At 45.1% G+C, this 23,393-nt stretch overlaps 1 protein-coding gene across 1 annotated transcript in view; it reads left to right on the top strand.

Moving 5' to 3' along the window:
- The window catches only part of NSG2 (neuronal vesicle trafficking associated 2), a 33,863-nt gene extending 15,440 nt beyond the window's left edge, over positions 1-18,423 (top strand). The window contains exons 4-5 of the mRNA XM_027718725.2: positions 14,826-14,936; positions 16,491-18,423. Coding sequence (XP_027574526.1) covers positions 14,826-14,936; positions 16,491-16,682 — 303 coding nt within the window. The 3' untranslated portion in view covers positions 16,683-18,423. The remainder of the gene's footprint in view (positions 1-14,825; positions 14,937-16,490) is intronic.
- Positions 18,424-23,393: the final 4,970 nt, after the last annotated feature.

Here is a 23,393-nt window from a genome sequence, read left to right as displayed (position 1 = left end):
CACCAGTGGTAACTCCCCATTGGTGTCACTAGTAAAGGGAACAGTGAATTAACCACAGTTAAATCCCAGTCTTGGAAACCACAGCAGACATTTTCCAGTGTGAGCAACACACAAATCAAAACCAGACACAATGTGCCTGAGAAACAACAGTAAATGTAGAGTCTCCTGGAAATGGTCTGTTGGTTTGGGAGCTCCAATAAACAGCGGTGTTGATGTTGTAAGTAGTGGTGCCTCACTGGGTGTTTAAAACTCAATCCTGCAGCCCTGTAATTTTAAAAAAGCAATCAAGAACATCTCATCCTTACACACTGAGTTAATATATAGCTCATCCACTGCTATGGATAAATCTCATTTCTTCTTCTATAGAGTATCTTATTTTTCCTATTCTTGAAATGCCCAACTTGCTGTTGTATTCAGACCTTTGCTTTCATGTATATTTTCCTCTCTCCTTCCTGTTTTGGGTGCAGTTCTCCCACCACTCTCTCCCAGAGGCTCCAGCTGGGAGCACAGCCCTGGCAGAGGTGTGAGCTGCCTTCCCCTCCCTGCACACTGGGAGCTGCCAGTGGGAGCTGGGCCTCTTCCTCTGCAGCCTGGCAGCATCACAGTTTCATTTTTAAACTATTTCCTTTCCCTGAAGTCCATATGATTTTCATTCTCTGCTCTTCAATGTCAACTTATTAATCAGTCAGCCTCCCATCTAATACTGGATAAGACCATAAGCCTCTCTCAGCCTGCTTTTCATAAGGCTTCCATGTATCCCATTAAGTTTGTAGTATTATTTCCTGACAAAAGTGAACTAATAGGTAATATTTATTACCTTTTGTACTTTTTTTTTCTTACTGCGCCACATTTTTGTGCCAGTGCATATTGTTAGTGAAGTTATTAAAAAATCCTGCCCTCTGGTTATAAGCTGGCCTATTAGCTGGTACTGATGAAATCATTTTACATTTGTTTTCTGTAAGAGGGAATTATAGTAAATACTTAACTTTTATGATCTCAGTTTGGCTATACTTTTAAAAGCTTTGAAAAAGATGATATAACTGTGATCATCAAACTTTCTTTTTTTGGCTGGTTGTTTTGTATAGGCTTCTAAGTGTGTGGTGTGTTGGAAATACCATCCACAACGTCTTGCTTACACACTGAGGAAAATGATGAGCTGGGCTGTTGGTATCTGTACACTGGCAGAAGCAGGGAAACCATCCCATTCAATTTTGCAAGAGAGATGATTTCAGAGAATTTCACAGAATCACTGAGGTTGGAAAAGACCTCCAAGATCATCGAGTCCAACCTGTGACCCATCCCCACCTTGTCAACCAGACCAGAGCACTGAGTTCCACATCCAGTCATTCCTTGAACACCTGCAGGGATGGGGACTCCACCACCTCCCTGGGCAGCCCCTTCCATGCCTGACAACTATTTCCATGAAGAAATTCTTCCTGATGTCCAACATGAACCTCCCCTGGCCCAGCTTGAGGCTCTTTCCTCCTGTCCTCTCACTGGTAGCCAAGATCAGAGCCTGACCCCCACCTGACTCCAGCCTCCTGTCAGGTAGAAAATGCTGGAGGGAAAGGCCAACAGTCTATCCAAGTGTAGATGAAGTATAGATGGTCCACTGGTTTGGTGCATTCCAAATGTGTGAGAGCTGTATGGGAAAAGATGTACAACTGGTGTGAGTCCACAGCAGTGATTAATTAAGGGTTTTCCTGGGGAGCTGTTTTGCTTCTACAGCTCTAATGATCTGTGTGTGAGAAGCAACATCTCAGAACATGGTAGTTGTGTGCTGGGAAGAGACAGGAGAGTAAAGGGATGCAAAGACATATCCAGGAGGTCCTCTCCTATCTGCTACTGGAGAATACAAAGTGAGATGTCTCGTATTTTATTTTTCACCCAAACGGTAGAATTATTATCAATTCAAACAGAAATGTGGCAGATTGACTATCATTAATGAATGTGTGTGTAAAAATGCTGCTGGACTACTTATGCCCGTGCTCCCCACCCACTAGTAGCCTCTCTGGAGAGGTTTTTAACATTTTTAATTCAGTCTATGAGTTGCCTTTCTCTTCTCTCTACTTTTTGTCAACTGGTATGGGAATATTCTCAGGGAAGAAGGAAACTCTCCCCAAGTTCTTGGGGTTTTTTTTGAGTCAGGTAGCTGGTGACCAGAGGCAGGATCCAGGGAATGGCTGGAGCTGTGTCAGGGGAGGCTTATGTTGGATATCAGGAAAAGGTCCTTTCCCCAGAGGGTGGTTGGTTCCCCAGGGCAGTGGTCACAGCCCCAAGGCTGACAGAGCTCAAGGAGTGTTTGGACAATGCTCTCAGGCACATGGTGGGATTGTGGGGATGTCCTGTGCAGGGCTCTGATGATCCTTGTGGGTCCCTTCCAACTCAGGGTATTCTGTGATATAGAAGAGCAGGATATCTGGGGGAAATTTTGGGACCATGTGAACCTGGCAGCAAAATCCACAGATGCCCTTTATTCTTCCTTTTGCATATCTTTTATTGAAGAGACTAATGAATTATTAGACAACTTTCTCACATGAACAAGCCAAAGCCAGAATTTAAGCTTATGCATGCATATTTTTCAACCATCCAGAATAGCACAGATCTGAGCTCTTTAATTATCATAAAGAAGAGACTGTCCCTAGGCAACGGTTCTTATTCCACACTAGCTCTTCCAGGAATTTGAGATAGCTCCTGCATCTTGTCACATCCCCTAATAGATGAGATTATGATTCTCTATAGCTCAGCACACAGTGTCCTGAAATTTTGACCAATTAGGCTGATTCTTCAGCTGGATGAGTCACCCTATGCATACTTTATAACAAGTGTTTAAGTCGTTGTGTGTAGATGGGTTACAAGAAACTGATGTTAAAATAGCATTATGGTTGAGCCATCCATACATAAAAGAAATTTCTTTTATCGTTTTACTTCTCCACCGAGAAGCAAAGACAACGTTTTTCTAAGCTGACTGGCAGTGATTTATAGACCTTGCCTTCTCCAGAGTGTTTATACCTTTAGAGTGTGTTCCTCTCAGAAGTTTTTGAACTGCAAAGATCTTTGCAGTCACGCTATATTCCGAGGCTTCCCAGTCTGAAGGGGAATGGTGCCTGGTGTTTGCCTTTCATTCTGCTTGCTTTGAAGGCAGCTCTCGTTCCTTCTATTCTTTGCCATCCAGTGACAACACCGAGGTGCTTTAGAGAAGGTCTGCAAATGTGATGACTCTCTATGATTCCTTTGTGGGATGACAGGTCTAACCCTTTGCATCTGAGGCAGGGCTTACTGCTTCTTTTCGCCAGTGATATCCTATTTTACAGCTCATAAGAACAGTCTCTCATATGTGAGTATCATCATTCCTGTGAGTTTCTGCCCTTATTTCTTTCTCTCAGTACTGAAAAGAGATCAAATGCTCTTTTGCTTTTCAAGCAGATTATCCATCAAATGGAGTCGTGTTACTTCTGGAGAACAGGATTTCCAGGGACTCCTTTTCTCTTCCAGCCGGTCCAGATAACACAGAAATCAACCAGAAGCATTTATTTATTCAAATAGCAGCAGAAATGGTACTGGAGTGGTCTTTAAGTGTAGGCTTGTGGACTATTGGGTTGACACACGTAACTGCTGGTCCATTACTGGTTTTACATAAATTGTAATTATTTATGTAATTATAAATTATTACACAAGTAAGTGCATGTACAACCAGTCTGAGTCCTTTATCACTAAATGCCACAGAGCTATTCATTATTTTCAGGGAGACAATGATTTACTGGCTGTTAGCTGGGTGATAGTTACCTACCATAGTTACCTGACTTCACAAGTCTTCAACAGTTCTTTCCTTTTCATGGATCATTTTTCTTAAGGAAGTTGAAATTCTCAGAGTTGGAATAATTAAACTCTGTACTTGTCTTTAACAGAACAAGTTGAGTGTGGGTGTATGGGGGAGAAGTGGAGATATTTAAGATGTTTTCTTACAAGCAGTTTATCTACCTGGAAAAATCATCTGCAAGTATTGATCATTACTTCAGTGAAGAAGGCTGTGAACTTCATCCTTCTTGCTACAAGTTGGCAAGATGCGTTTTCAGAGTCACCAGCTGTGTAATCTGTTCCTGTTGAGTGTGCAATGACAATCTATCTCTTATCATTAGATCAGCCCTCTCCTCCCTCCACTCTGAAACTGCTGTGACACATGCAGATCCAGGAAACAGTGGATGTAATTATTCCCCACACTTTTCATCAGGTTCTTAAAACATAGCAGAACCCATTCAAATGTTGCTGTTATTGAAATGCTCATACTGAAACAATTATTCTCCTCTGACCTAATGTGAAGGATTTAGAAGAAAATTGGTTTGTGTCCAGCCACGCCCTGCAAACCAGACATTGATGCAATAATTGTTCATTATCGAAACCAAGCCAATATCTGAAACACTTGGCTCCTAACTGAGAAGGATTTTTCTGGGTCAGGGCCAGGCCTTGATTTCCTGTTGGTAGCAGCTTTGCTAAGTGGAAGATGCTTCCTTTGCTTCCCCCACTGGAAGGTGACCCAGCAAACCCACAGGTAATTCAGTTAGATCTTGTGGGAGGACTCTCATATGACAATTTAGAGGAAAGGAAGGTCCTGGGCATGTGTGGAGGAAGGTGGGGAGCGGGTCTGGATCGTGTTCTTCCCATAGGTAAGATCTGGGACATAAGCACAAGGAGTCTTGTACATTGTCTTGTGCAGTGTGGTGAAGAATTGCTGTGTGACCTCTGGCCTGCCAAATGCCTGCACCTGAGCACGGCCGTGGGAAACACCTCCTTTCCCTCAAATCCATACATTTCTCTGCCTTCCCACCGTGCCCTTGTTTTCAACAGGCACATCACTGCAGCTGTGTAGGTGGCAACTGTCCCTTGCTCTGCTGCACACACACACAGAGCCCCAAATGTGGCATTCCTCTCTTCCTGCTCCTGTTTCCAAAACTCGCCTTCCATGCCCTGGTTCCTGCAAACTTCTCCATGGGGTGTTGTGTTTTCACCTGTAGACTGTTGCTGTATTCTGATAGTTCTTCCTCTAACCTGCAAAGAAACGAATCCCAGGAAAAAAGGTGTGGGGCTTTTCACTGTGCCCATTCAATAGCCAGCTAAATTTGAAGTCTCCTATAATTGTTGAGTTACCACAGGGCAGGAGTAACTCATGGAGAAAGGACTCCTCTGAGTATGAGCAGGACAATTTTCTGTACTGCTTTTTAATACTAACAATAACAGTGTTACCATGGCGACTGCCACATCACATCGGTTATCTGGGAGATGCAGAGTGGCTGCTGAAGGATCCCATTACACTCACTAATGTGAGTGGTGCTCCAGGGAGGGAACATGGGCTCATGCACAGAGATTTTTCTCACTTTCATGATAATTGCTGCTGTGGCTGAGATGTTGTTTCCAGGTTGCACAGCACTTGGATGAGCCAAGTTGGGAGAAAAAGGGACAAAGCAGAGGAAAGCCAGAAAGGTGGCAGGCACAGGGGAGCAGTGGCAGTAGCACTGGGGCTGGTGCAGTGCTTTCCTGTTAAAACTTGCATTCAGAGAGGGGCTTGGAGAGGTGTCAATATGAAAGGGTTAATTTGAGTCCCCAGGGAGTGATTTGGAGGCTTATTCCCTCCCTTTGGGAGTTCTCAGCTGTCATCAGGACTCTCCTTTCCCACGGGCTTGGAAGCAGTGGGCATGTTCTTGCGGGGGTGTCAGTCAGCTCTCACTGCACCAAAGTCTTCTCAAGACAGCGATGGAGTCAGTTGTTTCTGGAGCCCAGCCTTTGCCTTATCTTTGGAGGTTGAATATTTCCCAGTGCAGTGCAGAGGGTCACAGTTTCTCCTTTCTGAAAAAAACACTGCTCATCCCTGCCTGGTCTTCTGTCTGCTTCTGTCTAATGCAATGTCACACCTGTGTGGATTCAGACTCTCACTTGTGGTGTGTATGCAAGTGAGAAATGTTGCTCATCATCTTTCTGCCTGAGCTCAGAAATCATTCTTCTCCTCTGGCTGTAATGGGAAGAGAAGAGAACAGGTCATATCTGTCCCAGTTGGCCTCACAGGCTGCATGGAGGGAGATTGATGGAGCCATTTGTGATCATCAGTGGCACTTTGGAGCTGTGAGGGTGAACCGAATGTGGATTTGTGGCTCAGCTGCCAGAGAACAGATATTTCTGATCACATCCCCAGGTATGACACTATAAACCCTTCAAGGTTCCCCCTGTGGATTTTGTAAGAGTTCCCAGCTAATACCTGGCTTTGTGGTACAGGCAAGGTCCCAAGAATGTTATGTCCATGTCTAAAACATATGCAAGAAAAGTATATTTTGATATAACTACAATGCTCTATACAACTGACTCAGGGACCACCTAACAGAGCAAAGAAAAAACCCAAAACGTGGCTTTTATATGAAATGGATCATTCCTTACAGTGCATTCTTGTTTTATATTAGATTTTACAGAAACACACACAGACATACTTTTTTGCAAAGTCAGGAAAACCCTCCAAAATATATTTTATTTATGCTGCCATCTGCAAGCACTACCAGAGTAATCAGCTGAAGAGATTTGTTTGTGGGTTTGTTTTTTTGTTTTGTTTTGTTTTTTTAATGTAATTGATTTTTGGAGAGAAGAAGAAAGTTAATTGTTATGCAGAAAATGTCTAAAAATGGAAGTCACAGAGTATATTCAAATGCCTATGGGTTTGTGGGGTAGACCTGCTGGAAACCCTGCTTGTTGGGTAATTTACTTGTCAGCATTTGAGCTGAAAAGAAAGATGCTTTAATGCTGCTCTGGCTAAAGGGACTGAACAGGATAGAGGAGGAGGAAAGAGTTTTCAGCTGATGAAACCAAGGCAAAGTTTATTGAGTGTTGTGAAGTGTATTTTGAAGTGCATTTGCAGCCAAACCACTGAATGCTAAAAAAATAAATAGTCAGGGAAGTGAAATGCTTTACTCATACATATTTTTCCATGTAATGTTTCACTCTCTATTTCTAAAGCAGCACCAGCTGTGATTGAATGTTAAACAAACCTGAGCTCCCTCTTGTTGGTACTTGCAGATGTATTAAGCCTGTTGGGTCAGATCCACAGCTAATGGAACTGGCCTCGTGCCTTTGAAGGCATCATAATCAGCTCGATTGTTCATTTTTGTTGTTCGCTTTTAAAAGAGTAGATCTTGTAAGTCATTTGCAGCAATAAAGCTTCATATTTCTAATTCAAAATGGAAAGGCTTTTAATTCTCAAGTTACCCAGGGACGTTGCTCGCCAAGTCCTCACTTTGTCCTCGTATGAAGCACCCACATAATAAGTTTTTTAAGAGAGATGGATGTACTGGACCATGAATGCAGGCATATTATTAGCTCTGTTTTCTACCCATGATGGTAGACACAGATGCTGAAATGCAGGTGAATTTGTTGGTCCTCTTGAAGGAACAAACTTCCAAGTGATTTTGTTTTTAACCACAAGACTGCACTGAACAGAGGTTTTAATTTGCGCAAGCCTGACCCTTGATTTTATTTTATTGATGTCCAAGGGACTGGGGATTGGTAGGGGAAAGATATCTTGTGCTCTGGCATATAAAGAGCTTAAATTATTCTGGGCATTTTTAAATCCAGTCTTCTGTTGTTGATGGCTCATGAGGAAAATGGAAAATCAAACTATAAGAAAATGATGGGAGAGGCAAATACACAGAAAACAGGTCGGGAGGATAAGGCCGTTACATCAATACTCAAGTTTGAAATTGTTTTGAAAATTGCCCTGCCTGTGGAAGAAGATAATTTCACAAAGCAAACTCACCGCAGCTTTTCCCTAAGCCAGCCTGATCCTTGGCCATGGGATGGTGTTGGTGTTTGGGTGGTTTTGTCCTAGAAAAAGCCAAGATTTGGAGAACTTACATGCTTGCAGCTTTGGGTGGCTCTTTCTGGAGTGTCTGTGGAGCTGGACTTGGGGGTGTGTCAGGTGTCAAAAAATTCAGTGGCAGAGCAAGGAACACAAGCTCAGGTGTGTTCTCTGTGCTAATCCCTGAACCCATTCTTATTCAGGGCTCCTAATGCTTTCCCCACACCAATTCCAACATGAGGAAAGAGGAAGAAGGGAGGATATTGTATGCAGGAGACTCTTCAGGAGGTTGAGTCTTGCAGGCAAAGGGAGACACTTCACTGATGACTTGATTTATCTTGTATTCCTGTTAATGCATTTAAAAAAGGCCCTTGGTGAGCCAAGGTATCCATGGTCATGTCCCCTGTGGAGTGACTGGAGGAAATGTCACAGCCAAGGCTTTGCACGTTGCAGTGGGAAATGGCAGCATGTCCCTCTGGAGGGGTTGGAGATGATGTTTCTGTCTGCTGCAGTCCCACTAATTGCAAAACCATCGCAAATTAGTGATCTGGGAGGAAGCGTCTCCCAGCATTGCTCATCTCCTGAAATGGTGTGTCAGGTGTTCTTAGGGCCGTGGGTTTGGGAGGAAAAGCACCTTTATAAGCAGTGTTCTTGGGTCCCCCCACTTTAAATTGGGGTGTTTGCTTCTTTTCTTTTGAAGGCAGCAGAGTCAGACATAGAATGGCCTGGGTTGGAAGGCACCTCGAAGATCATTTAGTTCCAGAGGGAAGGCCTAGGACAGTTGAAAAAGAAAGAAAAAGACCTTTAAACACCTGTGTGGTCTGCCAAAAAGGTCCTGTATTTATTTGGTGTTGCTAAAACCAAAATTATTCCATCTCACTATACCAGCCTATTTGATGAAGGAATTTTTTTATGGCATTAAATGGCAGAAAAGAGAAAGGAAACCAAACAGAGCTTTTTATTTACCCAAGTGGAAATTCACTAATATTCATTGGCAAAAGCATCCTTATTGAAAATGACATTTAGAACTTCCATAAGGAACGGGGGCTTGGAAACCGAGCCATGAATTTTCCATTCAAGGGGTTTGACTTGGCACAGAGAGACGTCATGCAGACCGCAGCTGGCACCAGACACAGTTAAAAAGATCTGAGGCTATTAGTGCCTAAACAGCCACTAGAAATTATATTACATGATGGAGACTGGCTAATATAATTGAGCCAGCTAGTTATTGTGTGCATAATTTAATTATTTGACAAATTGCTTAGAAACACGGTGTTCTCGTTCCACACTTGAGCTGCACTCACAGCTTTATAAGGCACAGAGCAGAGGAATTGCTGGTGGGTACATGGTTATCTCGGGAAATAGATATTTCTTTTTAAGATTAACAAACTTGGAGAGGTTCACTGGTGGTGTCATGGTGGGGTGGTGTGTGTAGGAAGGGTAGAGCCAAATGGGACATGGCTGGGAGAGCAGACTGGCTCGGAGACAGCCAGTTCTGTTACAAGTGGATACCTCTGAGTTGCTCAGAGCTCCATCCAACCTGGCCTTGGACACTTCCAGGGATGGGGCAGCCACAGCTTCTCTGGGCAACCCGTACCAGGGCCTCACCACCCTCACAGGGAAGACTTCTTTTTCTAATGTACCATCTAACCCTCCTCTCTGTCAGTGTGAAGCCATTCCCCCCTGTCCTGTCACTCCAGTTCCTGATGCAGGGTCCCTCTCCAGTTTCCCTGAGAGCATTAGCTTTTCTCTGGGTGCTGCTGGCCTGGCTGGTTTTCCTGTAGGCAGCAATGCTTTTCCTGGTCGTGGCATCTTCTTGGCTCTGCTCCTGTTTTGAGTGTATATAAGTGTACAGATTGCGTGCTCTGAGCAGTGGGAAAGGTGTCCAGAGTCAAACATTTATTTACCAGGCTTAGAAAAAAAATCATGCCTGATATCTAAGAAGTGGCACCTACACTGACCTGAGCATGGAACAGGTAGTCTGTGCTGTTTCAGACAGATTGATGGAGATCACATCCTCTGTTTGGATCCTGAGAATTGCTCCCCTTAGGTGGCAGATGGAGGGTGGTTTCAAACCCCTGGGCAGCTGGGGTTTGCCTGATCCACAAGTAGCAGGTGGTATTTATCTAGTTCCTCCAAAGCTATGCTGAATGGAGTGCTTTTCCCCCAAAGAAAGGTAAGCACAGTGATTTTCCAAAGGAATTTTACACAGCAGAGGATAAGGCTGCTGCCTGAGTATGAACAGGGACGGGTTTGAGCTTTAGCAGGGGAGCATGAGGATTGCAGTTGTACCAAACTAGGTGATCACCTCATTTAGAAACCATTTTTAGTGACCCAGAGGCAGAGCCAGAGCAATGAACACTGGAAGTGCTCAAACAGAACTTTGGGATATGGTTTAGGGGTGAACATGGGGGTGTTTGTTAATGGTTGGACTTGATGATCTCAGAGGTCTTTCCAGCCTTAATAGAGAAAGACTTTACAGGGACATGCAGTGACAGGACAAGGAGCAGTGGCTTCAAAACTGAGAGAGAAAGAAGAAAGAGAGTAGGGATAGATTGGATATTAGGATAAAATTCCTCCCTTGGAGGGTGGTGAGACACTGGCTTGGGTTGCCCAGAGAAGCTGTGGCTGCCCCATCCCTGGAAGTGTTCAAGGCCAGGTTGGACAGGGCTTGGAGCAACCTGGGATAGTGGGAGGTGTCCCTGTCCATGGTAGGGGGTTGGAACTGGATGATCTTTGAGGGCCCTTCCAACCCAATGATTCTATGATCAGGAATAAAAATGTAAAAACCTTGCAATGTAAAAGGATATTAAATAAATGCCCTGCTGTTTGGATGTGGCTTTGTTGCCTGGTTGGCTTTTAAATATGGCTTTGCATTGTAGTGAGAGAGGGAAAAAGGGAATCTTTGATGAAAAAAAATCTTGGGCAGTTGATGAAATCAAAAAGAGCAGGAAGGATGGTTCCATGGGCAGCATGAAAGCCAGGTTAGCTGCAATTAGACATATCTCCCTGGCACAAAAGTTAGTGGCAACTGATGTCCTGTTGCCTGATGAGGATGGATCTTTTTATTCATCCATGCTGTTGTGATAATGCAGCGTGTTCTTCATCTGTGGGGAAGGGGGGAGGAACTAAAGCCGGTGTGCTGCTGTTGATGGGAGGTTGACATCATCGTTCATGGATGTTAAGGGCCTCTTTCCACATTTTGGGGAGTATGGGGAGTTTTTTGGTGTGATAATGATGTTCTCTGTTGCAGCAGACACACCCCTCTTAAGGGAACCTTTGGGAATCATGTAAGATTTTGAGGAGAGGGCAGGCAAATCCCCCCCTTCCTTTACCCACTTGAGCAGTGGCACATGACAGATTCATGCCTGCAGCACTTCTAGGTTTTATCTGCTCACTAAATTTTATTTCCCCTCTGTGAGTGTTTATATTGCTTAGAGACTGCCAAGGTTCGTGTTAATCATAAAAAAAAAAGTGGAGGTTTATTAGGTATTGCAGCTCTGTGATTCTTTGGTTTTTGAATGTTAATGAAGCTTTGTATGCTCTGGAATAGCTGGAGAGGTGGATCTTAGCTCTGGCATGGCAAAATATCTGAGGGTGGATTTTTCTTCCGTTTCCTCTGGGTTTTAACATCTTACATGACATTTCATCCAGAGCAATTTTACACCATTTATCATCGTGTGTAATATTGTCATGCTGTAATTTTGCAAGTGTATGAAAGGCAGGAGGAGGGTGAGGATGGGCTCAATTACACCCTGGAGGGAGGGGAGGGCTCCATGGAAGGACCTGCTCCTGGGACAGAATGAATTGGATGTCAGCACTTTGCCAGAGCAGAGCAACAGAACAGAGGGGAATTGATTATTTTTAGGGACTCAGTGGGCAGACAAGGAGAAAGAACCCCTCAAATTGCAGTTCTAATGGTCATTTCCATAGGCTGTGCATGTACATGGGATTCAACAAAGGAACAGACATTCATTCTCACTCCAGACAGCTCAGTTCTGTCTTCTGCTGAAGGCTGGGTTTCAAGCAACATTTCTTTTTTCCTTGTACATTGTATTTGGGGCAGAGTAGCCAAACTGGAGAGCTGAGCATTTCTTTTTTTTCTGAATTTCTAGCCAGGGCTGCCCCTGAGCTTTGGCTTTGGTAGAACAAGATGTACTTCTGGCTTAGTGCCTCCAGATTGACCTCAGAGGAGACTCGTGTCATTGTCATCGTTGTGTTGGTACCTGCATTGTAATTAGAGGAAGTACCAGGCCTGACACACTCCCCTCTTAAATGGAGAGAGTTGATGGACATATACTCTGTGCTCTTCCACATTGGTCTCCCAGAGCAGGGATGTGGTGACTCTTTATAGGGAGGGGCCTTTTTTTCCAGTTCTCCTGTTGGAAAAAAGTAGAGAGTGCTGGCATTGTTAATCCACAAAGTCTCTTCTTTTAACTATACTTTTCCAAAATGACTTTTCACAATTTTTTCAGGTGTAATATTATTTCTTTTGGGGATGAGAACTCGTGAAATTACATTTCCATCTTCCTTGAATCCAGCTGAGACTTCTTCCTCTTTATCACCATGAAAAGAGACATGACTTCGTTGGGAACCCAAGATTTTCATAAAACTGGTCTGAAATATTTCTGTTCAACTCTGTGGGCATTGATAGAGTGAAGGTGGATCCCAAATTTTTTTGGTCAGAGTAGTGCAATTCATACAACTGTACTCCTTTTCCACCAGATCCCTCTCCAACACTCCAGGACTCTCTTACACATGTTCTCTTACAAGATCCAGCAGTAAGTGCTTCTCCCTCTGCTGCTGCCTTTTGCTTAATTGACCCATTTTGCAGCAGATTAGACCCCAAGGAGGAGGTTAATACAAGCAGTAATTCTAAAAGGCAGTTTGAGGCTTCAATGAACTGTTCATCATTGGAAAAGCCTGTTAGCCCCTTTCTTCTTACCTTTTTACACTATAATACTCTGACTTAACAATGAACTTAGGAATGTGTCCTGCTAGATAGTCTCCACACCTCTCTCTTTCCTGAGTTTTGACCTGAACAGGATGGGTAAGATTTAACACCGTGCATACAGATTTACCTTCTCTCTTCCTTTTTGTCTTAAAACAAGAATTGTAGCCCTGGACCTTTCAGTAATAGTCCCAGTGTGCTGTGTGCAGTGTAGGAATACATCTCACCAGGCAGTTCATCTTTCTGTGGGGTTGGTGAGAAGACTCTTTCCTGCCCTGCAAGCAATTACAGTGGCCCCTTGAGTCCGTGCAGGATTGCATATCCCACTGCTCCCAGCACTGCAGCTGCTGTAATGATCGAGGGGCAGAATTAGAGCAAATTTCAATGTGAACCAATATTAAGCAATTAGTTCATATTTACTGATTATAATAATACACAATATTATTGTTATAAAAATAACATTATTGGTGAATTCTGAGATGTAGTCAGCTTGCTGTTTATTAGCCACTATTCCTGACAAGCCTGTCCACTATCCTGTAGGAATTATCACTGTTTTCCCCACTTTCTACCATCATCTCTCCTATACATTAGGCAAGGAACAACTTCTGTCTGTACCTATTATTCAATTACCTTGAACACCCATACCAGAAAATACAGAAGATTGTAACATAACTGTAACAGCAACAGGGTGGATGAAACCTGAATGACTGGATGGAGCTGAAAAATGTGTGGCTTTTCCTTGCTAGGGCAGTAAATGATACTGATGCCTTTAGTGCAGGTCGCTGCTGATACTGGAATGGGGGCATGATTTGGGGGATGAGCACACACATGGAATGGTGGCAGCATTCCTGCAGGCAGGGGCATTAGCCAGGGTCAGGCACACAGTCCCTGCCACATCCTACCACTGAAGTTCTCTTGGTGGATGGATTTTGGTGAGACTGGGGAAAATTTGCAGCGCTGGGCTCAGCTTCTGGTGCCATGGTGAGAAAGTGGGATTCTGAAGCAAACAGATTGAGCCTGTGGGTAGGAAAAACATCCTGCAAAATCCGTGCTGCTGGTGCAGCCACCTCTAATTTAGGCAGTGGAAGTCCAGAGCCATTTATGCTGCATTTGCAGAATTATGGGACCAAGAAAGCTTTGTGGAAGGGAAGAACGTGAGTGCTTTACAGACCCTTGCTCAGTCTTCAGGGAATACACAGCTCAGCAAAAATCAAGGGTCAGGGCCTCAGTCCAGACACGGAATAGGGACAGAAAACTTGCTGTTGAATGAACTATTTAGGAAGGACCTGGAAGGGCTGGAGAGAAGGGAGCTACAGCAAAGAAACAGAATGGTGCAGCAAGGTAACCTGCTGGGAATGAGGAGAGGGGGAATTTTTGAGCCCCAAAGTGGGTTTTGTGTCTACTGCCTCCAACACCAGCATCTGCTCTTGGACATGCTGTGAGATTTCCATGCTGGGTTTTGTCAGTGGTTGGGATATTGTCCTTTTACAGCTTTGAGAAATAGAGAAGGATTCCCTTTCTCCCTCCCTTCCTTCTGCAAGGCACAATTTGCCCTTCTTTAATCACCCAGAAGGCACAAATGGATATGTGCTACAAAGGCCTCATTCCTCCTCTCTGCTTACCTGCCTCTGTCTCAGAAAAGCAGAACCTTCCGTGGTTATAAGGCAGTTTGTCCACACAGACCAGACCCCAAATGACAATTCTGGCTGCTGGGGGGTCCTGTTGGGCCAGCAGATGATGACACTGGTGCAACAACTAAGAGCATGGGAACACAAAGCCATTGAGGACAACAAATGCTTCAGCAAAATCCATACATTTACAAGGGGTTAAACAGGAATGTGCAATCCTGAAGGAATGGGAATAAAGTGAGAATTCAGGGCTGTTGGATCCAGCATTCATTCAATTACCATGCTTAGTTAAGTAGTGCACAGTGCAGTGAAGGCTGCAGTCTGTTAGAATGTCTGTTCCTATAAGTCATTTAATTATGAGGTTGCTCATATGCCATTTTAACATATGTAGAGTAACATTATCCCTCTTTTGTAGGTCACTATTCTCATCAGCCTGGCTCTTGCATTCCTTGCCTGCATAGTGTTTCTTGTGGTGTACAAAGCCTTTACTTACGACCACAGTTGCCCAGATGGATTTGTTTATAAGGTAAGAAACTTCAGATGGATGAATTGCCTGAGCTAATGACAGGCTCTAATTGACTACATGGTTACAGTCCAGTCTGCTTTTTTTGACCAGGCCAAACAGAACATTTGGCAAGAACGTGTTGAAATGGAAAAAGTGTTATGGGAAATGTGGATGTGCATCTGCCTCCATCAGCTACTGTTACACTGTAATTGCTGGGATTAGCATTTGGTGAACACTACAGACAGATGTTCAGGAACAATCCCTCATATTTGTGAATGGATTTATTGCAGCTGGAATCCTGCCTTTGCTTCCCACACTTTCAAGTAGCTGAGGTTTACTGGCATACATTTTAATGCAAAGCAAACTCCTGGAGTGCTGACACATGTGTCCTTTGTGAAAGAAATCCAGATTTGCCCAGATATAGTTCACTTTTAGGTGCTTTCAAGCCTCTATCAAGAACAAAACTGTGTAACAATTGCTAAAACCCCACTGCCCAGTGATTTTATATTGAATATTCACGGAGAACTATTTGCCTGGTCTGTTGAGATTAAAAAAAAGTTTGCAAAATAATTCACTGACTCCTCACTGTGAATAAACTCATAAACTCACAGGAGTCTTGACCACACTAGGGATGATCTGTAGGCTGGAAAATAGAGTAAGATGTTGGTGTATTAGTCATTGTGAATTATTCACTTAAGTTATATAAAAAGGGAGAATTGGGATTGTTCAGCCTGGAAAAAAAAAAAGGTTTTGGGGTAACCTAATTGCAGCTTTCCAGTACCTGAAGGGAACCTACAAGAAAGATGGAGAGAGACTATTTACAGGGGCATGTAGTGACAGGAGAAGGGGGAATGGCTTCCCACTGACAGAGAGCAGGACCCCATCCCTGGAAGTGTTCAATGCCAGGTTGGACAGGGCTTGGAGCAACCTGGTCTAGTGGGAGGTGTCCCTGCTCACGGCACGGGTTTGGAACTGGATGATCTTTAAGGTCCCTTCCAACCCAAACCATTCTATGGTTCTGTGATAAAAGTGAAGTTTGGACAGTCATGAATTTCAGAATCAGATTCAAATCTGCACTTCTGAGGAAGGCTGGCCTGTTGGGCTGTGCTTGCTTCCATCCCTGACCAAGGTGCTCATCCCACGGGTCAGGAGAACACCCTGCAACAGAGCAGCTCATAAGCTGCTTGCTCAGCCTCAGCCTGTCCTCTCTGCTTGTCTGAGGATTAATTCTGGACTTGAATGTACAGAGCTTTTGGTCCAGCACATGAGCAGAGCTGCTTAGCCAGCCCTGACTGACCCCCAGCAAGGGGCCTCGGTCTCTGTGCTTGTCAGTAACACACCAAACCTTCCCTACACAGCCCCCATTTCCCATCCAGGGCTGAAACTAGCCTGCCATCAGGGTTGCCAGTAGCAACAGGTTTTGAAGGCTGCTGCCCGACTTGGTGCATTCCCAGGGGCACCGAAAGGCAACTGCAGCAAGACTGAGTCAAACATCCTCCATGCAAACAGCCAGCCAGGAGATTTTGGAGAGAGGCTGGTGGGGTCACTCTGCTTTTGCTTTCTCCCCCTTCCCAGCACAAGCGGTGCATCCCGGCCTCGCTGGACGCCTACTACTCTGCACAGGATTCCAACTCCCGGGGCAGGTTCTACACCGTCATCAGCCACTACAGCATGGCCAAGCAGACCAGCTCCCGGGCCGTATCGCCCTGGATGTCCTCGGGATCCGCAAACCACGAAGCCAAGGCTGCCAAGACAGAAGGTCATTAAAGGGAACGAGCGGTGGTTGGGCAAAGAGGGAGGGTGGGGGGACAACACCGTGTCTATACTGCTCTAGCTGAGCGTGCTGTGCCACCAGCACGGCAGGAATAAATAAAACCCAAGTGCAGGAGTCATCTTAATGGATATTTCTTTTCGTGCATTGTTCTCGTTGATTTGTAACCGAGTCGAGCTCTTGTACAAAGGCATGTTTGATGTTGACTGTACCTTAACGATGTAAAAATATTTTTAAATCATTGCTTAACTATTTGTTAGAAAAATAAATTAAAAAACAAAAAAAGCAAATTAGGTAAACAGGCAGAGAGGATAAAAGCAGCAAAGAGAATCATGCAAAGTTTTGTCATGGCTGGAAAGCTGCGACAGAGGCTCAACGTGCAGTGAAGGAAGAGCTGAAATCCTTTCAAGGGGGGTGGAAAGAACCTGGTACAAAGACATTATGATGCTGTTTAGTTGCCAAAGGGGGGATATTTTGCTGTCAAATTGAATTTAGTGTCAGTGTTCATTCGCTGATAGAGAAATACAGGCGTCCCCTCGTCCCTCAGACATAGACACGTGCAAATACACATGTACCCACACCCCTGTGCAGTGGCCCAAGTAAATCCAGAAAGATCTCAGCATTCCTAATGAGCCACCACAGTGCTGGTGATCCTGACTGGGCTCTGAGGCTGAAATCCAAGTTGCTGTTTGGACATGGAGCAGGATGGAAGCAGGCAGAGGCTGCTGCAGTGAAATCATGAACATACTTTTGAGCACAGGACTCAGAGTCAGGAGATCAGGGCCCTACTGCTTCTGGCATACATTTCCTGCATGACCTTTGGCAATGCCACGAGGCTTTGTCCTTTGGGACTTCTCTCCTGAGGGTTACTGAGAGACAAAGAAATGCCATTATGATTTGAGGAACCTCTCAAAAGTGGTGATAGTATAGAACAGTATTAAGCCTCTAACTTTCAGCCCCTAATTTTCTCTCACCCATGAAATGGGATGCTCCTGCTTCCCTCCAGCTTCAGATACTTCAGCATTCAATGTCATTCCAGGTCACTAGAAAGGGGTGGCTGTAGCTCTCAGAGTACAAGGGTCTATCTGCTTGCAAACACAGACCAGATCCCAAGCTTAATCCAGTCCTGAGCAGTGTAAAGCATCATCTCCCACAAATTTAGTGGAGACTGGTGGGATTTTAAGAAACCCCAAGGATTCTCTTTTTTTCAGAGCTGCAAGCCTTTGCTGCAGAGCAGCTCTGCTCCTCAGGAGCACAGGCAGGGAGAGCCGAGCAGCAGGAGCAGAGTGCATAGGTTCACATTTGACTGAGGCTGCTTTTTCAGATTCGTGGCTAGACTGGGATGGAAATTAGGAACTGGCCCCTTTTCCCCCCGCATTGGGCAGTTTTGTCCTCATTGTCACATACATAGACAGTAGGCAGTGTGTGAGGGCAGAACTCCTCAGTCCTAACAGGCATCATGATAAATAACTGTATAGTGTAGCTAAAAATGTAGTGCCAAATGCCATCGTCTGATCTCCTCTCCTCCCTTCCCTTTCCACCTGTAAATTCATTTCTCACTCAAAATGTACAAACCACCCCCTCCACCAACAACCCAAACTCCAGCAGAACCACTGAACAGTTTATAATTTTGTGGTGTATTTTTTGTCAGTAGGTAGCAGAGACTGAAGTATTTTTTGGTGTAATTCTTGAACTTTTCTGACGGGATTAAAATAAAGCTTGATGTGACTGAGCGTCTCCGTGGCTCCAGCAGGTTTGTTTGGCTCCTCGTGCCCTGGGCTGGGAGGTGGTGGTGGGTGGTGGGAGGTCTGTGTGGTGCTGAGCAGAGGCTGCACCCTTGCACCAGAACAAAGGTGACTCTGGCTTTCAGGAGGCATATTCTTGAGGCATTTTCATTCCTTGTCTTCCTGCCCATTTTTCAATTGCAAATAGAAGCTGATCTGCTGCTGGTGATTTTTTGCTTTACAGTGGCCCTTCCCTTCTTTCCCATTTTAAAACCAATGGATGATAGGAACTTTGCCTGGGAGCAGTGTCTCTTTTGCCACCTGCTCCTGGTGCTGCTCCATAGGAAGGGCTGTTAAAAAAAGGAGCACTGCAGGGAAGTCCAGCAGAAAAAGAACCATGGCTGAACTTTGGGAAAGTTGAGCTCTGTATCCAAACTCTGCAACTTGGTTTATAACAAAACCACAACTATATTCATCTCACATAGTTCAGAAAGCAGATTGTATTTCCTCAAATCCTTCAACTCTTCAAAATGAAATGATACCCTGGCATTAAATTGACTCATTCCCAAAGGCTAAAGAACATTTTATAAAACCTTTGGATGGCTTTCCTTCCAAAAAAAAAAAAAGTGTATTCAGAGTTGTGAAATTGAGCTACCATAGGAGAGGAATCACTCTGGTGTTAGAGGTCACTGCTGAGTACTTGTAAAATGTATTAAAAAGGATCCAGTACTTTGCAGGATTGAGTCACAGGATAATTTGACCATGGACTTCTATTGCCAGTTTCCCAGTAATACTCTAACTGTATGTTTACTTTAATCTAAAAAACCCAGGAATCAAATAAGTTGAATTAAAAGGTTCTAGCTATTATTAGATAAGTAAGTCAGTGGGGATAACCATTTCTATTTAATAAGGGAAAGATCAAAATCTGTATGGAGCAGAATAAAAAAAAAAAAAGACCCAAGAAAGACTCATGGGAGAGCAAAAGAAACCAAACAACTCAACTCCAGCCGCAAATTTCATCACTGTGAATGTTCTTATTACAGTTTCTGTACAAACTGCAGAAGAGCTTCCAAGATCAACCATGTATTTTAATCACAGTTACAGAGAGAGAGAGAGAAAATTGGAATTGTAGTACATCATCTTATTATTTCAGTCTTTAAAAGCCTCCTTCAAGGTTGGTCATATGTTTCAATGCTGATTAAAGCAGCGTGTTGATGATAGCACAGACTCATCCTGGCTGTCATCTCTCTGTGGAGTCTAAAGCTCTTGATGGGCTCTAGAGAACAGTGTTTTTGTGAGCTGGTGTCTGGGTGAGGGCTCAGGCTCAGCTCTGAGTGGTACTGATGAATAAGAGCCTTCCCTGTGCTTCGGCCAACATTTATGTGATGGCCAAGTCCATCAGCTCCAACCTCTCCATCGGTGACTGACCCTGGTGAAGCAGGAGTCACTTTGGGCAATCTTCTCCATTATATTAGAATGCTACAGTGGGCTCAGAGGATGAATTCCCCACCAAAATATGCTTGTGGACCACTGGGACTGGAAGAGTTGACAGTCATGCAGGGGTGGGTGCCTGGACTGTTTGTTTGTCCTACTGGAGTGGTAGGAAGGGTGGAACAAGAAGTGTCAGCACATGAAAGAGCTCATCTTGTGGGGAAAGGGCATCCTGAACAGGCAGCAATCCTGTGGAATGACTGGCAGAACATGTGGAAAAAAACCCCAACTTTACTAAAGGTGTGGTGGTGCCATAGTGGGACCTCAGCTGCCCCCAGTCTCGGCTTAGGAAGTGAAGGAAGAAACTATGGCTATTGGAGCCTGAAAGACTGGAAGGAAGAGAAAACGAGATTGCCACCAGCCAAGGCATGGAAGCAAGAGTTGCTCTTCTGCTGTAACCCAGTGACCCTAAAACACTGCATCCTGCTTGACTGATACAGATTGGCTTGTTTTGGAAAAGCCGCCCATTGTTGCTCCAAACTTCTGCTGACTGCAGGGCCCTGAGAGGAACTCCAGTCATCTTGGACTGCCTGCAAGAACAGGGTGAGGAAAGGAGGTGCCAGTGACAGGACCTCAGGGCTGGTGGGGCTCACTCCTAAAACAGAGTTTTGGAGGTGACTTGGGGCTTTGGATCTAAAGACAGCTCAAGGTGCTGCCAGAGCCTCTGGTTCCAGATCAGAAAAGTAACAGTCCCTGTCCCTTTACATGTGATTTTTTTTTATTCCCTTTATCCCCCTCTGTGCTTGCCAGCTGTTTCTGGTTTGTAATAATACTTCCAGTGATAAGTGTAAGGGTCATGCACTGAACTGTCTACAATCACATTTTATACGATTAGTCAGGGGTTTTTTAAAGCACCCTAATTATTACAGTCAAACCGGATTAAGCTGTTCCTCTAATAGATTTTCAGTTCCTGTAAAATAGGCCAGGGAAAATGACTTATAGGAAGGGATGGGGGAAGAAAAGGCTCTTTTCTTCCATCTCTTTGGCCTTTGCTTTTTTAAAATGCCAGCAGTGGCAGGGGCATTGCAGGGATCCCACAGGGAACAGTGAGTGCCCAGCAAAGTTGGGGGTCTCTGTCACTCAGCTCCCCTGCTCACCTGGACTGGTGCCCTTTGAGGGGCAAAAGAGGTAAAATCCTTTTGTTTGAGAATGTTACTTTACTCAGGAGGGTGGATGACAAGTGATTTGAAAGGTCTTGGGTTGCTCCCTCCTGGAAAATAATCCATGGTAAGCACAGGAAGGATGGGAGGTGCAGTGGTGTTATGCCTGACCCGCTCCTCGCCGGGAAAGGCTGGGCAGGATTAGTGCTGAAGAGGCTTTTGTCCTGCAGCAGCCAGATGATGATTGGGAAAAAGAGAGAGGACATGGAAAAGCCTCTTAACAGCAGGTTACACAGTTCATCCTGGCTCGGCCAGTGCCCTGACATGACAGGATTGCCCAAGCCTGATCCCACTGCTGCAGCAGGACCCATCTGCTGGGCATGTGGGATGTGCATCACGTCCCTCCACGGAGGGCTCTGGGGAGGGGGCAGAAACAACCTGCCCTGTGGCTTCCCTTGCTGATAGCACAGAGCATGAGCACCACTGGGGTGAGCAGGAAGGAAAACGCTGCAAACTGAGCAGCCAGTGATGAAATATTTGCACCACATGGGCAGTGGTGTTTTAGATGAATGAAGGTGTGGAGGTTTGCCCCGTGGCAGTCAGGGATGGATGGTGGCATTTTCCTCACTGCTCCCCAGCCCTCCTCCATCAGCAGGGCTTGGGGAAGGCCAGTGTTTGCCTGCTGCAAATGGCCAAGGAGAATCAGCCCTTTGCAGTCCCAGGGGCTACAAAGAGCCACACTGATGCCACGAGGGGCTGCGAGGTCACAGCGAGCCCAGCTCTCCTCTGGAGCCTGCAGGTCCAGGCCAGCAGGTTGCTTTAAGTGGTTGCACAGTGCAAATCCGAGGGAGGATTTGCTGGAGGAAGAGGAGCAATCCCAGCAGGAATTCCAGCTTTGCCAGCAGCTTCCCAGCCACTGCTAAGCGTGGTGGTGGCACTTGGTGCCTGCAGGGGCTGTTTCTGGGGCTCCACCAGTGCCACGTCCCTGCTGGGTCAGTGTGCAGCTCCCCATGGCCTGTGGACAGCCCCCAAATCCAAGCTCCCAGGCCTTGCAGTCACTAAATATCTTCTCCATATCTCACCTGGAGCAGGGCCAGCACAGGTTGCCTGTCCCTGTGTGGTGGAAGCAGCTGCAGCAGCCCAGGGTTCTGCAAAACACTCACTTGCTCCCAGCCCCTCCAGTTGTGGCCACATTTCAGTGGTGGGTAAATTGATTTCTGTGTATATTTTGTATGCCAGGTTATTGCAATTACTCTTCAGGATCCTTTGGGATGAAATGCTATTATAGAGATGAAAGCTCATTAACAATAAATATAAAGGGTCAAAACTCCCCATAAAAATGTATTAGAAACAGATTCTAGTTTGGAAATGTAAATATAGCATTTGGCAGCAGTCCGGACCGGCTAGTCTGGTGTGCAAGACAGCTTAATCCACTGGGAAGATGGGGCTATTTTTATAGCAGCCATTTGAATTACTGTGTGAATTATGGAGTTTTGGCTCACTGTAAAAACAACTTCTGCCTACCATCAACAAGAAAAAAGGAATTGTTGCGGGATGGGGGGAGGAGGAATAAGATGATTTCTTCTGCTAAAAGTAGAATTTTTGTAGTAGAGGTGGAGAATCCTTGGGAATTAACAAGTTTGAATGCTAAAGAAAAAGAAATATAGGTGAAGGGAATTTTGAAATGACAGTGGTAGGACAGTGAAACACACCCCCCCCCCCATCTTTTCCAGATATGTTTTCATAAATTCAGTTAATTATGGGCTCACTGTCCACCCAACACATGGCTGGGGGGAGGCATCATGGTTGTTTCTGTGCTCCTCCCACAGGAGTGGATCCATGGGGATGGCAGTGGTTTGGGGATAAGGGCTGCTCTACACGTCTCAGCAGGACCAGCGTTCAAACACCCCTCGACAGCTCTCGGGTGACAACGGCTACGAGCAGATTGCAGGGTGCAGAAGCTCATCTGAGTGGAGTTTTAGTTTGATACCTCAAGTAATGGGTATTTCAGGGGAACCATTTTCCTCAGTCTGATCCTCAGGCTGAAGGTCTAGAAAAGAACAACAGAGGGAGAGAAGTGGGTTTATGATGTTTGCTGAGGAAGAGGCATTGTCAGCAGAAGTGGCTCCCGTGGGGCTCCAGCACCGCTGTTCAGGCTCCAGTTCATGGAGGTGTTGCAGTCACTTAGCGTTTAAAGATGTACCATTCCCTCCTTGCTCCATGTTATCCCTGGAGAAGGCATTTTTCTGATGGTTTTGATCAATTGGCATAATCACTGAGACCCTAAGATGAGTAATTAAGATGTTAAAGTCTTTGATTCATACAAATTACATTAATCTCTGCATGTTCCACATCCACCCTCTCCCCCCTCCTTGCAACCTACCCCACGATC

The sequence above is a fragment of the Pipra filicauda genome, unplaced genomic scaffold (genome assembly GCF_003945595.2).
Source record: "Pipra filicauda isolate LSUMZ 115617 unplaced genomic scaffold, ASM394559v2 scaffold3_size10097308_pilon, whole genome shotgun sequence".
Lineage (NCBI taxonomy): Eukaryota > Metazoa > Chordata > Aves > Passeriformes > Pipridae > Pipra > Pipra filicauda.
The sequence above is the reverse complement of the archived record's forward strand: the minus strand, read 5'-3'. Positions and strand labels throughout refer to the sequence as shown.